Source organism: Acipenser ruthenus, chromosome 3 (genome assembly GCF_902713425.1).
Source record: "Acipenser ruthenus chromosome 3, fAciRut3.2 maternal haplotype, whole genome shotgun sequence".
NCBI lineage: Eukaryota > Metazoa > Chordata > Actinopteri > Acipenseriformes > Acipenseridae > Acipenser > Acipenser ruthenus.
This window is the reverse complement of record NC_081191.1, coordinates 16154281-16169390: the sequence shown is the minus strand read 5'-3', so window position 1 is coordinate 16169390 and position 15110 is coordinate 16154281. Positions and strand designations below refer to the sequence as shown.

Here is a 15110-nt window from a genome sequence, read left to right as displayed (position 1 = left end):
TTATTTAAACAAATGTACTTTCGTTTCTTATTCAGGGTCATGCATGCCCATATGGATCAACATCACATTTCCTGCAGTTTCAATGCCCACTCATACTTCTGAATCTACAATCTACACTATAACAGTTTAATAGTTTAATATTACTGCAGCATCATTAATGTAGTTGAAGTCATTAAAAGTCCACTCATTGTTGTACATCTGCCATGCTTTCTTATGCATTACCTTACTCAACACAAAATTCAAATTTTACAATGAATTTAAAATTATTGTAAAATTCTTCTGAAATGAACTATACTAAGCTTCTATGTGTGGAGTGTGTACATTTATATTAAAATATATTTGGGGAAGTATGACTGAAAAAAAACAAAAACAAAACAAAAAAACACCACTAAAAAGCAACAATAACACCTAGATAAAAATCAATAGTAGCACAATAGTAGCAATGTGTTTGTTTTTTTTCAGAAAAATGAACTGCAAAAGGAAACTGATGCAAATGTAATTAGAATAAACATATTTACCTTTAAAAAAAAAAAATCTAGAAATGAAAGGTGTGTGTGTCCAACAGAGTAAGAGGGTTCTCACCTGCAGGGAAAATAATATGGGAATAAATGTGAAGTGAACACGACTCTTGTATCCGTGTTTGAACCGGCAGTGGGTTATATATCTCATGGGTCTGCTGGCGTGACGGCATCCACCTCCCATTCCCTACATGTCAAACATTTTCATCATTCCCATTATACAGGACTGTGCCTGGAGGAAAGCTTGACTTCCACTTGGTTTCACAGTATCTAGAGGCAACTGTCACGCTTCTCAATAGCGGAGTGACTGCTTTGCTTTTGGGGGGATCCACTTATAAAGATAACTTACTGCATTTGCAATTGGACTATGTCAAACAGATACGGTAAACAGTTAGAAATAGATTAAAATAAAAAATACATTACATACTCAAAGAACCAACATAAAACTATGTTTCTAACTGAGTTACTGGTTCTATTGTTGTACTCCACAAAAAACAACAAAGAATGTTTCTGTGTTGCTGTTCCTCAAACATAAGTTCATTCATAAGGCTACCCCACAATGTGGGGATCTTTATAGCTTTTCTTTTTCTTGGATATGTTACATCAAAATCAATTTCTTTATTTACTTACCTTTGGATGAAACTGCGAAAATGGCTGCTTTGAAAACCGAAGGGGCTTTTTTTTCCCTTTGCATTGTTTGATAGTCCCACATAAATGAATAACTTCTTTTGTCGATTTGCCAGCTAGTATGAGGCAAGTGACTGAAGGAGAGTCGAATACAGTATCCAGACTGAACCCAAACAATAGTGCAGCCGCAAAAATCTTCCAGCCAGGACAACTTCGCAGCACAAAAATCTAAATCCTTGAAAAAAACATTGTCGTTGTCAGCCACCATACCATGTGGATTATTATATTTTCCAACAAGAGCCCCAAGAAATTATTTATACCTGGATACATGAATCATGACTTAAATTAGACACATAGGCCAAAAGGAATAGTTATTTAAATAAACTCTGGACAGCAAGAGGAGGACGATTTTCAATGTTGGAGGTGACTGGATAAACATTCTGCAGGGTGCTAAAATCTAATTCTATTTAAAATTAACAACTTAATGTTAACTTATAGTAAAATATACAGTTGTTTGTATCATTTTACTTTTAGGCTTTCACATTTTAAGTCAAAAAATAAACTATATTACAAATGGAAACATTCTGTAAGTTTTACCAGCTAAGGGAATTGAACAAAACAGTTTAGCTTTTTAGATCATAGTAAATTATTTTGCAGATGGTCTACCGGCATCAGATCCGAGTTTTAAGTAAACCTCCTGTTCCTAGTGAAATAAATGACTTTACATATGTATTTACTTTCATGTTTTCCTCATTCTTTAAGGGTGATAAGGGATGGAGGTTCTCAATTTATAAATAACATTATTGTGTTGATTCCAAAACCTGCTGATATGCTGGCATCTAAACTATTTTGCTCTATTTTACATTCCACCAAAGTGGCATCATACAGAAAAGCAAAAATACAATCCCTGCAAATGTGTCAAGCTGGTTTTGCCCAGAGGCTCTTTGGTGTGAGTAGGATGTGCCGAATACCATGGGAGGAACCTTTGCTTCCACTAACTGCAACAATTTTAAGCAGCAGTTTGAAATCATTGGATTCTGAATTCAATTGTGCACCTCTGGAATCAGCTGAGGAAGAAATGTAGCTTTTTTATTTTAAAAAAAAGAAGCTAGATTTGCCATATTCACAAAGCATAACAAAACATTGATGTTACAAAGCATCTAATAAATAACACAAAAAAGGGTGCAAACTAGCATGGTGGTAAAGACTTTGTGAATATGGTTTGTGGTAATTTTACATTATATATATATATATATATATATATATATATATATATATATATATATATATATATATATATAAACACATTACGCAGTCAACTTTCCAAGACTTTATTAATCCAAAACAAATACTGACACGTGCGACTCAACCAATCATTTAAATCAGTATAATAAAGATGGCAAAGATAAATAAATAATGAGAGCTTGGTCATGACTAAGGCTGTACCTTTGGCACAGGTGTCATGGCCGTCTATGATCATGTTTCAGCTTCATGTGTTTAAAGGAAAGCAAGCGACCGCTAATAAATCATAGATTTTCTGAGAAGGTGCTTCTGGAAAGGGAAATGGGCTGCCATAATTGTTGACGTTGATCTACAGTACATCACCTTTTTACACCTTGTTCTTTTTTCATTTTCCTGCCACCCAACTTGTGAGGTTTCCTCACGCTGCAATTACTTCCTGTGATTAATCCAGTTTTGATTTCCATTTTTTGTGTTAATATACTGTTATATGTCTTGTGGATTTGTAATAATTAATAAAATAAACACGGTTTGCTCATCTGATGTCACTTAGTGTATAGTATCAGGCAAAATAATATATCGTAAGAATTGTCAACTACGAATGCACTTTACTGTAGTATAAACGGTTGAATGGTATTGGTATTAGATGTTTGGAAAGCTTCAGTAATACACAGCATGACACACATTCACAGACATATCAGAGATATATGGGGATGACAATCACAATGCAAGGAACTGCTGTAATGAGAGTTTTTGGATCGACAGGTATTTTCTCCAGTTGCCACATACAGTAGTGTGGATACAATATACAGTGCAGTCATGTTGTGCAATTGAAAAATCCTTATTCTTTAACTAGTAGTTTCCTTTGCAGTACAATATATCAAAACACATTATAAGAAAGATCAATAACCCTTGTGAAAATTATTTACACACAATCTTTTTTTGGAGCTCCACTCACACTTGAGCTTTAAATAAATGATTTGTTTTCTTAATATTGCGCCACACCAGAAAGAAAATCATTTGTAAAGGCAATCTGAATCTCTCTTGGGAGAAAGTAGGATATCGGAATTGAAATAATTCCATGTTTTTGTTTTATGTTATATTACTTTCAAAAAGAGCACAGCCCTTTCATTACTCATCAACCCTTCAAGCAAGCTTCATATTCTTACATTCAATACTGTAGAAAGGGTGCTCGTTCAGTGGTGATCTCCATCATTTCACTTTCTTGCCAATTGTGGTGCACTGCAGGAATCCACGTTTTGATTTTTTTTTTCAAATGATTTGTCATTATGACCCTATCTTTAATCAGGTAAAAGTAAGTGGTAAATACTAAGTAAGTACCATATAGGATTGCAATAATAGTCTAACAGCCTGTTAAATATGTAGCACATTCCCAAGACAACACAACAATAGAGAAACATTATCAAAATATACAGTATTTCAAACTCACAGAAAACTAATCTACAAACAGATAAAGTACTGATTAACTGTAGAAATTATAAACTAAGCTGCGGCAAAAAAAAACCAAAAAAACCCGACAGGACAGGTTGTTTCCCGTAGTTGTTTTCCTCCACTTTTCAAGCAGAGACATAAGGCGGTGGTGGATACTTGGCAGGGACAGTCATTGATTCATCATATGGTGGCAACAGTATCTACAAAAAAAAAAAAAAGAGTTATTAATATTAAAAGTATAAAAAGTCAGTCAACAATAAGATTAAGAACTGTCGGTATTTTAAATTATGAAAGCAAGTTTATTTTAACTTGCACTAATAATGGACTGCAATTGTATCTGTTTTTGGGGAACCAATTATTACCAATTAAACTATTTCTAATTCATTTGACTACAAGGCATTGACTCAAATATGGCTTGATCCGAGTTTTGAACTAAAACAATTGCATCATACATCATGTAAGTAGGTGGCAAGAGAAGCATTAACATTAACATATATATTGTTTTTTTTACTGTATATCATGTATTAAGCATTTTTCACTATAATGTATTTCGCATTGTATTTTACTGTATATCATGTATTATGCATTTCTCTGTATTTAAAGTATTATGGATTTTCTTGTTGTTACTGCATCTTGTAAAGCACTTTGTGATGGGGGTCCACTATGAAAGGTGCTATAGAAAATGGCTATTATTCCCCACAAACTTTGCTTTTGTGACCAGGACAGTGATATTTTGAAATTTACCTATTTTCCAGAACATTCCAGATAGATTCAGTTCTGAGTAAACTTGGAGTAACTTCTAGAACCACAGACAAAGAAGATCCTGGAGTGCAATGAATTCCCCAAGAAGCTCACTAGTAAGGAGAAAGCGGCTTGGAACAGCTTTGTCGCAGTGGTTTGGGGCATCCTGGGCAATCACAAGGCAGAAAACTATGTGGAGCTGGTTGAGACTGGTGAAGAACTACGGCACAATGGGCTGTAGGATGTCCCTCAAAGTCCATATCCTTGATGCTCATCTTGATAAATTCAAGGAGAACATGGGAGCGTACTCGGAGGAGCAAGGCGAGCGCTTCCACCAGGATATACTGGACTTTGAACGCCGCTACCAAGGACAGTATAATGAGAACATGATGGGAGACTACATTTGGGGGCTGATTCGTGAAAGTGATTTACAGTATAATCGTAAACCTCGAAAAGCTACTCACTTCTAAATCTTTTGTAGTCATTTTTGTATTACTTTAGTATAAATACATGTTAATTTGGATTCATATGTTGTTTTTTTCTGACTTTATGTGAACGAAAAGACACAAATTCGCCCGTTTTCTCATTGGAAATAGGTAAATTTCAAAATATCACTGTCCTGGTCACAAAAGCAAAGTTTGTGGGGAATAATAGCCATTTTCTATACTTTTGAGGCATAAGCAATTAGGAAATAACACTTACTACCCAGGAACAAAAATTGTGTTACATAGTGATATCATTGGCTTACAAGTTGATTGTACCTGCTTTCATTAGAAAACTGTCTCAAATGTGTAACATCTGAAGTAAGAATGTCACTTCCTTTCTTCTGTACTGCTGGGGCCAATAGTTCATGAAGATGCATTTGAAAGCCACCCTGTAATACAATCTATTAAGGGGTTGCTTTGAATGTCACAGTTGCAATGTAAGGTGATCTGTTTTTTCAAAAATGCAACAGTGGAAATCTAAACACTTGTTGTTGACTGGAAGTTTCTCAGCATGTGTTGTGGTGTAAGGTAGCCCATGATTAACAAAACAGCCCTTCCTCTCCTGCTTTTGGGCCATATTTCATGTAGCTTACTGTCCCTGTAAATGTGTTGAAGACACAAACTGCTAAACTGCTAACGTTAGATTTAGTGTTGAACATGTTATGTACTGGCAGTTTGCTAGAAGCCATGGAAGTCTTTAGCATATGTATGAGATAGGAGGGATGCAAACAGAACAAGTTAAGCTTACAAGACCAGTGTAGCCAAGCTAATGACTTCACCAGTGTGGATCCCCTGGTCCAATAGCCAATGTGGAGTCCAATACTTCCATCATCTTAAAAATGTGACACTTGTTTTCCTTTTTGCCAAACCTGGACTCTTCAAAAGGGCAAAATGACTTTTCCCACATTCCAACGAGTAGTGTAGGAAGTGTCAAGCAGGGATACAGAAGATGGTTTGCCAAACGCTTGAAAGCTGTAAGCAGTGGTTTGTTGCCCAGTTTCCACTGACAGAAGTGCACAGTGAGGCCCCAGGACCGGTGCGTTTCTACTGGTCTTTTTACAGGGCAGTACCAGAACCAGGCCGTCAAACTTTAGCTTCAGTAACTGCAGTAATTGTGAAGTCATTTATAATTTCCAATTTAAAAGGTCATTTTAAAAGGTTTTTTTTTTTTTAAATTTACTGTAATATACTAGTATTTACTTATTTTTCTTGACAAGGCCCGATCGATGCCGTTAAGTTTACTGCAGATAGTTTACATGTTTACAAAAAATGTAAACATTGGAGCCTTAGCCTCACAAAAATCAGATGCCTCCTTTCCACTGCACAAGGCACGGTCAGTGGCGAGCAGGGCTGGTCTGGTACGGCAGTATAGGAGTCTCTGTTATGTGGATTAGACTTACCGTAGTATCATTAGTAGTCACGTACACCAAGACATCGGCAGAGCCCCTGCCACTAACATACTGGTAGCAGTTCCACACACAGGCAATCAGGTAAGCCTGGGGGAAAAGTTGAAGACGTTTGCATTACAATTGATTAAAGGTTTAATTCATATATATATATATATATATATATATATATATATATATATATATATATACACACACACACACAACAATTATATAATTTAATTAATCTAATCATTATAACAATACAGTGTGCATATTTGAAGCCATCACTGTCATTGTTATAAGGTATTCAGTCATTGTTATAAGGTATTCAGTACTAATTTCCTTTATTTGCACAAGATTGCAATAATCCACTTGGCCATTCATTATGGAAAGAAATGTGTGCTATAAAAAAAGATACTTATGCTCATTTATGACCTTTCTTAAGGTTATGTAATGCAAAACAACAACAGCAAATAATAATTGTAATGACATTTACTGTCGATTGCAAACCCCATTCATACTGTAAGGTTAAGAAAATCTATTTAAATTATGTGGACAGTTTATTAAATCAATTAAACAATTTAACAATGCAGAGTTTTTTTGTAGAACTAAACCATTGCCGTCTGCTCACCACACATGCTTCAAACATAAACCCTGAGAAAATTATTTAAGCTTATACAGAATTCAGCCAGAGAGCTTTCACGTGTCAGATAAACAGGCTCTCAGTATTCTCTGACATCTCCAATCAGATTCCCGGCAGTGACAGCAAAGCCTTGTCAAATACACCACCATCTAATATACTGAACCGGTCTCACTGGAGGGGTTTCGCAGGTCTCAGGGGAAACCAACATACTAGCAACTTAGCACATAAAACGGAAATCCGCAAGTGGGGAAAAACACTTTTTGAAACTCCTGGTGGTATGCGATGACAGGCTTAATAAATAGGAGGCAATTTAGAATGGCAGTTTAACCCTTACAAATAAAGATGCTGCTGTTAAAACTGGAATGAAATGTGACAGGGAATAGCAGAGTGTGACTGTCTGGCACTACAACCCACTGTAATTCTTTAGAAGCATTTTGGAACACCACACATCGGTGACCCTGTCAGGACAGGGGCGGAAATGGATTTGTAAAAAGATTGGATTAGAGAACATTTACAATCCTCTTTAGAAAACGTCAGTTGTCAGCACTACACCAGACAAAATCTATACCACAAACTGCTTTAAACATGAAAAATGTGTGACATGGGATATTTATTTTTCAAGCCCAGAGAAAACAATGTAGCAGTGCCCTTCATTTAGCTGCGTCTTTGGGAGAAGAGGCGGTGGAGGTAAGATAACTGGTTCAGTCCATTGCATGACATTAGATATGAGATGTTTCACAGTGTTGCCATTTAAGAAGCTTAGTACTGAATAGTGATCTCAGAATGAGCCTAGTACTGTGATACTGTACCAATAATGAATAAACCTAATCAAATATCCATGCATATTTTCTTCGAAACAAATAGACAAATGCATAGCCTTCAATACACCTGTCTGTGCTATTAAAAAAGCAGTCTGCTGTGAAGAACAACGTCCTTGTAAAGTTTCATCAAATTTGGACAGGCGGCTCTGGAAATGTAACCTCCAGTGCGGAGATGAATGGTCAGGGGAGATATATATGTATACATGTTTGAATTGACTGCTACTTTCATTCTCTAGTGCGCTGCTTCACATGACCACATGTCAGATTTTCACAATCAATGGCCCACTAATTAGGTTAACATTTGCTCTGCCCTTGCTGACTTTCATGGCTCTCCCATGATGCCAACAGCGGTATATGGAAGTCAAAACCTACATGCAGGTCCCTACAATTAAAACAAAACTAAATATTTCTGCACCTAATGCAAACCTCCTCTGTCTTGAACTGGTGGACGATTATTACAGGAGATTGATGATACATATTTGCTTATTCACGGTGCATCTGGGAAGAGCAGGTGACCATGACAGTTTTTACTGTAGTTATTTTAGGGCAATTTAGCGTTAAAATGAATAAATAAATAAATAAATAAATAAATAAAAAGAGCCTTGTTAAGAAAAAATATTTTCTTTTTGTGCCGATAAAACATGGAAATGTATTATTTATTTATAAAAAACAGCTCTCACATCATACTATGGAGGTTTCTTCATTAAATATTGTTTGCAGATGGCTGCCAGTATGGAAAGCATTCTAATGTTCCAATGATCATTTTTGCCGTTGGTACCTCTGTGCATGATTGGAACACAGGCATGCTTAATGTCGGTTTGAAAACTTTACCGTGTTTTTTTAAGCTACAATGGGGTGTTAAACAAAATCAGTTCACAAACATGTAAAGAAAAATTAGGGCTTGGTTTAAGAAACCATAAAAGGAAAGACAGAAATGCTATGCAAGTACTGGAGAGTTGCCATTCCTAAGAAAAGTTATACAATTCTACCTAGTTTACCTGTGTGGTATCTGCATACAGTACTTCAGTTTGCAATGGGACCTGGGTTTTCTTTCTTCAATCCTACTAGGCAGACAGCTGTACTTATACAAAGTATGTTAACCTTTTTATAATTGTAATTCTGTATGATAGATGTATGTAGTAAGTGTGAGAAACCTAAATGTAGTGTATTTGAGTGGAGTTTATTTTTATCCATGAAAGAAACTGATTTTGAGAATTAAAAAAAAAAAAAAAAAAAAAAAAACGGGGAAAACAACACCATCAGACCAAATCAAAAATAAAACCCGAAAAAATTCAAAGCCCTATTTATTTTTAATGTTATGCCAAGGGAGTTAATGAAACGTTTTTTCCAAAGTAACAGATATGGCATGGTGAAATTCCAAGATCCTGGATGATCGCAACTACAATGAGAGAGAGAGAGAGAGAGAGGAGAGAGAGAGAGAGAGGGAGGAGAGAGAGAACAGCGGCTACTTCCTTCTGTCATGAGGACTCACCTTAAATGCCAGAATGCCCCCGATGAACATCAGCACAATCAGAACCAGGCAGGTGGCATTCATTGACATAATCTCTTCTTTATATGGGAAATTACCAGGCTAAGGAAAAAAAAAAAAAAAAGGTCAATGCAAACATACTACCCGCTAAACAGTCCATGAAGTTGAATGGCCAATGAAATGGGATACGTGTAATGTATTAAATGTACGGATTGAAAAATAATTTACGGTTTTTTTTCTTTTTTTTACAAAAGCTGTTACCTCACAAGCTCATGTTGAAAATATTAGCGTTACATGTGTTTCTGTATAGTCAGTCTACAAAAATGCCAAAAATGTAAACAAATACACTTAAAAATATGGCACTTAATCAAATAAGTGTTAAAACAAAAACAGACAGCCAACTGTGCAATGCAGGGTGTACCCTGATAAATGGCCTGTCTAATAAGAATACTGTAAGGTTGGTGGGAGGGTTGTTAAGTTTTTATAAAATCTTTTGTTTGAGGTCTTTTTTGGCGTTTTTCTACTTACCAGCTGTTGGAGGTAGTCCTGAATTGTGGTAGGATATACAACAACACTAATTGCAACCAAGGTGTTAAGTGCAAAGTCAAAGATCTGGTAGCAGAAGAATGGAATGATCCAGGCAGCATGTTGCTATAAAAAGCAAAAGAAATGTCAGATCAAGTAAGCCAATGAAGCATTTATTATGAAGACTAAGAAAAGGGAATAGCTTAAATAAACCCAAGTCTGAGTCAATAGAATTATTACATTTATTTGTATCAAAATATTTGAAGAAGCCAATATTCTGTTACCTTGTATGCACCATATGTTGCCATTCCGCAAATTAATATCATAAGGAGGGATATGGCAGTAGCGATGCAAATATCTGAAACAAAAAAGCACATACATGAATGTCAGCGAGTTTACTTGATTAGGTTTCAATGTACATGTTTTTTTTTTATTTATACTTGATTCTATTAATAGACACTTCTTGCTTAATGCTCCTTGCATGACCCTTTTGGCTCAGTTCACAAAACATTAAACTGTGGTATGCAACGGCAAAGCCTTTTAAGTAGTACAAATACCTTTATCTAGATTTTCTGGATGACAACATAAACAAAGAGTACTGCGCATGCGCTACTGTTGTGTGCCCCAGGAGCCTCCCGGTTGACTGTGTATTGGCGCGAATTTCGAAAATGACAAGCAGCTATTTTCTAAACTTACCGAACTCAGAAAGAACTCGTTACCAGGAAAAATTAACGATTAATACAACCACACTACCTGATCCATTTGACAATGATGTTAGGACAAGATTGTTTTTAAATGATTTTAAAAGGTTTCCTGAGATAACATACCCGGACATCTATCATTGCTTGGTAGATACGGAATGTTGTTACACCCGAGAAGCAGTAAAGGCGTACAGAAGCTTAGATGGAACACCACTGCAATTGTGGGAGATTGCTTATTAAAATCTTTTGTATATATTTTTTAAGGAGGGGACAATAATCTAATCTATTCAGGGATACCAAGATATTTAGTAAGTAAGTTGTCTGAGTGAGGACAAATGGGTAATAGATTCCCCAACCCCAGACCATCTGCAAATCACCACATTTTTGACCTGTAGTGTATATATGTCCACTGATACAGGAATATCTAATGGCCCTGTTTTTTTAATCCCCCTAAAAACAATGCCAATGTTATTTACAAGCTGATTAGTCTGTACGTTTAAACACTGGTAAGGCTTGATATATGTTGATTGCGAGACTTGTGGTCCAAAATGACTAAATTTGGCACTGAACTTGCTCGATTGTAAAATTTCAAAGTGAGACATTCTGGGAAGTTTTCTGATGTGTACCGTTTTTTCCCCTTTATGCAATCAAACCACCTTTAGCCAAAATAATCTCATCCTTTACTCCCCATCTGGACAGACATCCCAGTACAGGGTCTGTGATATGACAGCTATTACAAAACAGACACCTGCTTTAAAGCTTACACCACAAGCAAAGCTCTGACGTAATCCTAGTAATGCCAAGGACAGGCGATCCTCAGGCTGGTTAATCTCTTAAGAATTAGAACTGTCAGTTCTAAAATAAATCACTAGTGCCAGCACAAATTCACAGACACCTTTTTAATTCATAATCCACACCCTGGTTCAGTCATCAATATCACTGTGGAAGGGTGTGGGTATTCACTGACACGGGAAACAGAAGGTTGTAATTGAAACACCTCTCTGGTGCCCAGTTTTATTATTATTTTCTTTTTGGTTCTTTTTTTACCCACCAGATGACGCTAATTCTGCTATTCCCCAATACCAATAAATAAAAGTACAAGTACAAGGTTGTCCTGGAAGAAAACTTGATTCCTTCTGCTCTGACAATGTTCCCCAACTCTGAGGATTGGTTTTTCCAGCAGGACAATGCTCCATGCCACACAGCCAGGTCAATCAAGGTGTGGATGGAGGACCACCAGATCAAGACCCTGTCATGGCCAGCCCAATCTCCAGACCTGAACCCCATTGAAAACCTCTGGAATGTGATCAAGAGGAAGATGGATGGTCACAAGCCATCAAACAAAGCAGAGCTGCTTGAATTTTTGCGCCAGGAGTGGCATAGTCACCCAACATCAATGTGAAAGACTGGTGGAGAGCATGCCAAGACGCATGAAAGCTGTGCTTGAAAATCAGGGTTATTCCACCAAATATTGATTTCTGAACTCTTCCTAAGTTAAAACATTAGTATTGTGTTGTTTAAAAATGAATATGAACTTATTTTCTTTGCATTATTCGAGGTCTGACAACACTGCATCTTTTTTGTTATTTTGACCAGTTGTCATTTTCTGCAAATAAATGCTCTAAATGACAATATTTTTATTTGGAATTTGGGAGAAATGTTGTCAGTAGTTTATAGAATAAAACAAAAATGTTCATTTTACCAAAACACATACTTATAAATAGTGAAACCAGAGAAACTGATAATTTTGCAGTGGTCTCTTAATTTTTTCCAGAGCTATATATATATATATATATATATATATATATATATATATATATATATATATATATATATATATATATATATATATATATATATTTATTTATTTATTTTAGCAAGCTCCTATCCACTTACTTGCATCATCCATGAAATCGAATTCATTGCCTAGTTCAGCAGTTGTTATATGATACTGGTCAGGGTCACTGAGGGCAGAAAGTAGAATGAGTAGCACCACTGCATTGATAATCTGAAAAAATAAAATACATAAATAAATAAGTAAATAAATAAATAAACAAATAAATAATGACAAGTTAGTCAGCTGTTTAGTGAATAAGGCCCAAGGTCTCTTAAGCACTCTCAAGCTTTTGGTCACATTTTTGTAAAACAAAAATACAACAATATCTGTGCAGAGATATTCTGGGGTTGTGAATTAACACAATTTGAACCTGTACCAAATTCTTCCACAAAAATACAAATTAGCACAGAGGTGTAGGAAAAAGAAAAGAAAAACAAGCTTCACAGCTGCTGAATTGCTGGACAGCTCCTCTGAATAAGAGCTAGAAGCTAAATCAAGAACAACAAAGAGCTGTCAGCTAATGCTGGGAATGGAAAATGCTCCACAGCGGTCATGTAACCGTATCGTCTTCTCCTTAATAAGACTGGGGTACTTGCATTACCTGTCCTTATAATGACTTGTTGTTAAATTCAAAAGGCAAGTGGAGTTTGCACTTCACCCTTGGATAAACTGTTCATTTAAAATAAATTAAACTGATGATTAGCAGCAACATTTACTCTGTTCTCATCCATGTAGCCAGATGAGATACATTTAAAACGGTATTTTGCTGGACATGGTATCATCAAATATTGCGTAAGTGAGAAGCGTAAGTTAGGCACTTCCTGACATTTATTCACCGTGACAGTTTATTTAATGTCCTCCTGATGAATACATTCCTGTGAAATTATATAAAATAAAAAACATTGTTATTTTGCATTATATGCATCTTTTATCAGCTGTCCTCTGCTTTTGCAGATGCATAAGACTGGATCTCAAATTGGAATGCTACTCATAAAACAAGCCTTTAATTGGCAGTCAAATAGCTCAATCAAAACAGTATGCACTTAGAGGACCCTAGAGGACATTTACTTTGGCTGCTGGCTGAAACTGTAACCGCATAGGATATGACTAAATCAATAGGTAATGAACTCTCTGTCTGCTTCATCATGAGACATGCACATTAATACCAGTGCTTATGATTACATTGTGTGTCTGAAGCACCTATTAAGAAACAAGAGCAAAGGCATGCTTTGAGTCTAATAAAACTATTCTAGCCTTAAAAAACAGCCAACCTATTTACAGAACGGAGCAGTTGAGGTATATTGTTTTTCTAACAAGTTCCTGGATAGTTTTAGACCTTTAAAATTATTTCAATAAGCTCAGGACACAAAGCTAAAACAGGAAGCCAGTGTAAAAAGACTGAACCGTTTTTAGCCAGACTGTGAGCACCGACTTACAGGTGCCACGTGTAAAGGAATTATCTTAGTAATAAGTGGTAGCCTTCTAATAATAAACCCCAATGAAGGTTACAGTGTTATACTATATTAAACCGACTTAAATATAAGCACTGCGCACTTTACACAGAGATTAATCTGGACTTTCATGAAACTTGTAGCTGTTGCTACGCAAAATCTACCAGAATCCTCCACCCATGTTGACTGAATACATACAGTATCTGATATAATTTCCTGTAAAATCCATAACTTGCTACCCTGTGACCTAAGTGATGAAGCGCATCTCATTGCGCCAGTCTGACTAATGAAATAAAACGAAACTTGAAATGCAGTAACGGTGCCAGCTGGCAGCACACGTGCACAGGGATATTATTTCTTGAGTCTATGGAATAGTAGCTATCTGTACCCTATACTATTAGTTAAAAACACAGTGTGTGTGTGTGTGTGTATATATATATATATATATATATATATATATATATATATATATATATATATATAGGTATATGCTTTATATCGAACTACGTTTCGAAATCTATTTTTTACACAGATGCATTTTTTTGCGTTTGAAAAACTGAAATATTGCGGTTCGAGAGTACAGTATTTTTTTTTTTTAACTCATCGAGGAGCATACTCACCATATACCAAACCCCCAGAATGATAGTGCCAGTCCGGACATGGCAGCACAAACAACAGCTGCTAGAGTACCAGCGGTCCCACGGGGAAATCATAGTTTAGTATTTAGTGGAACAAATGTATGTACCAAAGAAAGAACGATATATTTATAGTGTAATAAGTATGACAATATATTTCAGCGACCACACATTTAGTTGGTGCTGTCTTCAGTCCTTTCGGTGTTTTAGTCGTCCGGCGTCCTTCTCAGCAAAACATTGTATCTGTTCAAATTGTCAAACATCTCAGGAGCATGTGACCGGCGACGGCCAACAAGCGTCGGGTTGTGACGTCATTGATAAACTGCAGCGTCTGGTAGCTTCGGTGTCTGCATAGATTATATGATTTAAAAAAAAAAAATAAAAAAAAATAATGTTACCTGTACAGTATTACACTTTTTTTTTTTTTTTTGTGGGGAAACTTTCCACACCTGGGAAAAATACTGACACAAGCAGCGTTTCCAAGTTTGTTACCAAATATTGATTAAAACATATAGCTGTCTTTTTTATGTTTTTTTTTTTTTAAATACAAGTTTGAAC

At 35.9% G+C, this 15110-nt stretch overlaps 1 protein-coding gene across 1 annotated transcript; it reads right to left on the bottom strand.

Moving 5' to 3' along the window:
• Positions 1-2462: 2462 nt before the first annotated feature.
• On the bottom strand, positions 2463-14865 carry laptm4b (lysosomal protein transmembrane 4 beta). The gene is made up of 7 exons (XM_034059292.3): positions 14538-14865; positions 12526-12637; positions 10213-10286; positions 9932-10054; positions 9407-9505; positions 6463-6558; positions 2463-4036 (listed from the first exon to the last, which is right to left on the bottom strand). The coding sequence occupies exons 1-7, from the start codon at positions 14628-14630 to the stop codon at positions 3962-3964; spliced, it is 672 nt and encodes a 223-aa protein (XP_033915183.1). The 5' UTR covers positions 14631-14865; the 3' UTR covers positions 2463-3961.
• Positions 14866-15110: the final 245 nt, after the last annotated feature.

Excerpts from the sequence above, each read along its gene's own strand:
- laptm4b (XM_034059292.3), bottom strand. The coding sequence starts at position 14,630 with ATGATTTCCCCGTGGGACCGCTGGTACTCTAGCAGCTGTTGTTTGTGC. Across the intron at positions 12,638-14,537 it reads TTCTGGGGGTTTGGTATATG|ATTATCAATGCAGTGGTGCT; the intron begins GTGAGTATGCTC and ends TTATTTTTTCAG. Across the intron at positions 9,506-9,931 it reads AGGACTACCTCCAACAGCTG|CCTGGTAATTTCCCATATAA; the intron begins GTAAGTAGAAAA and ends TTTTTTCCTTAG.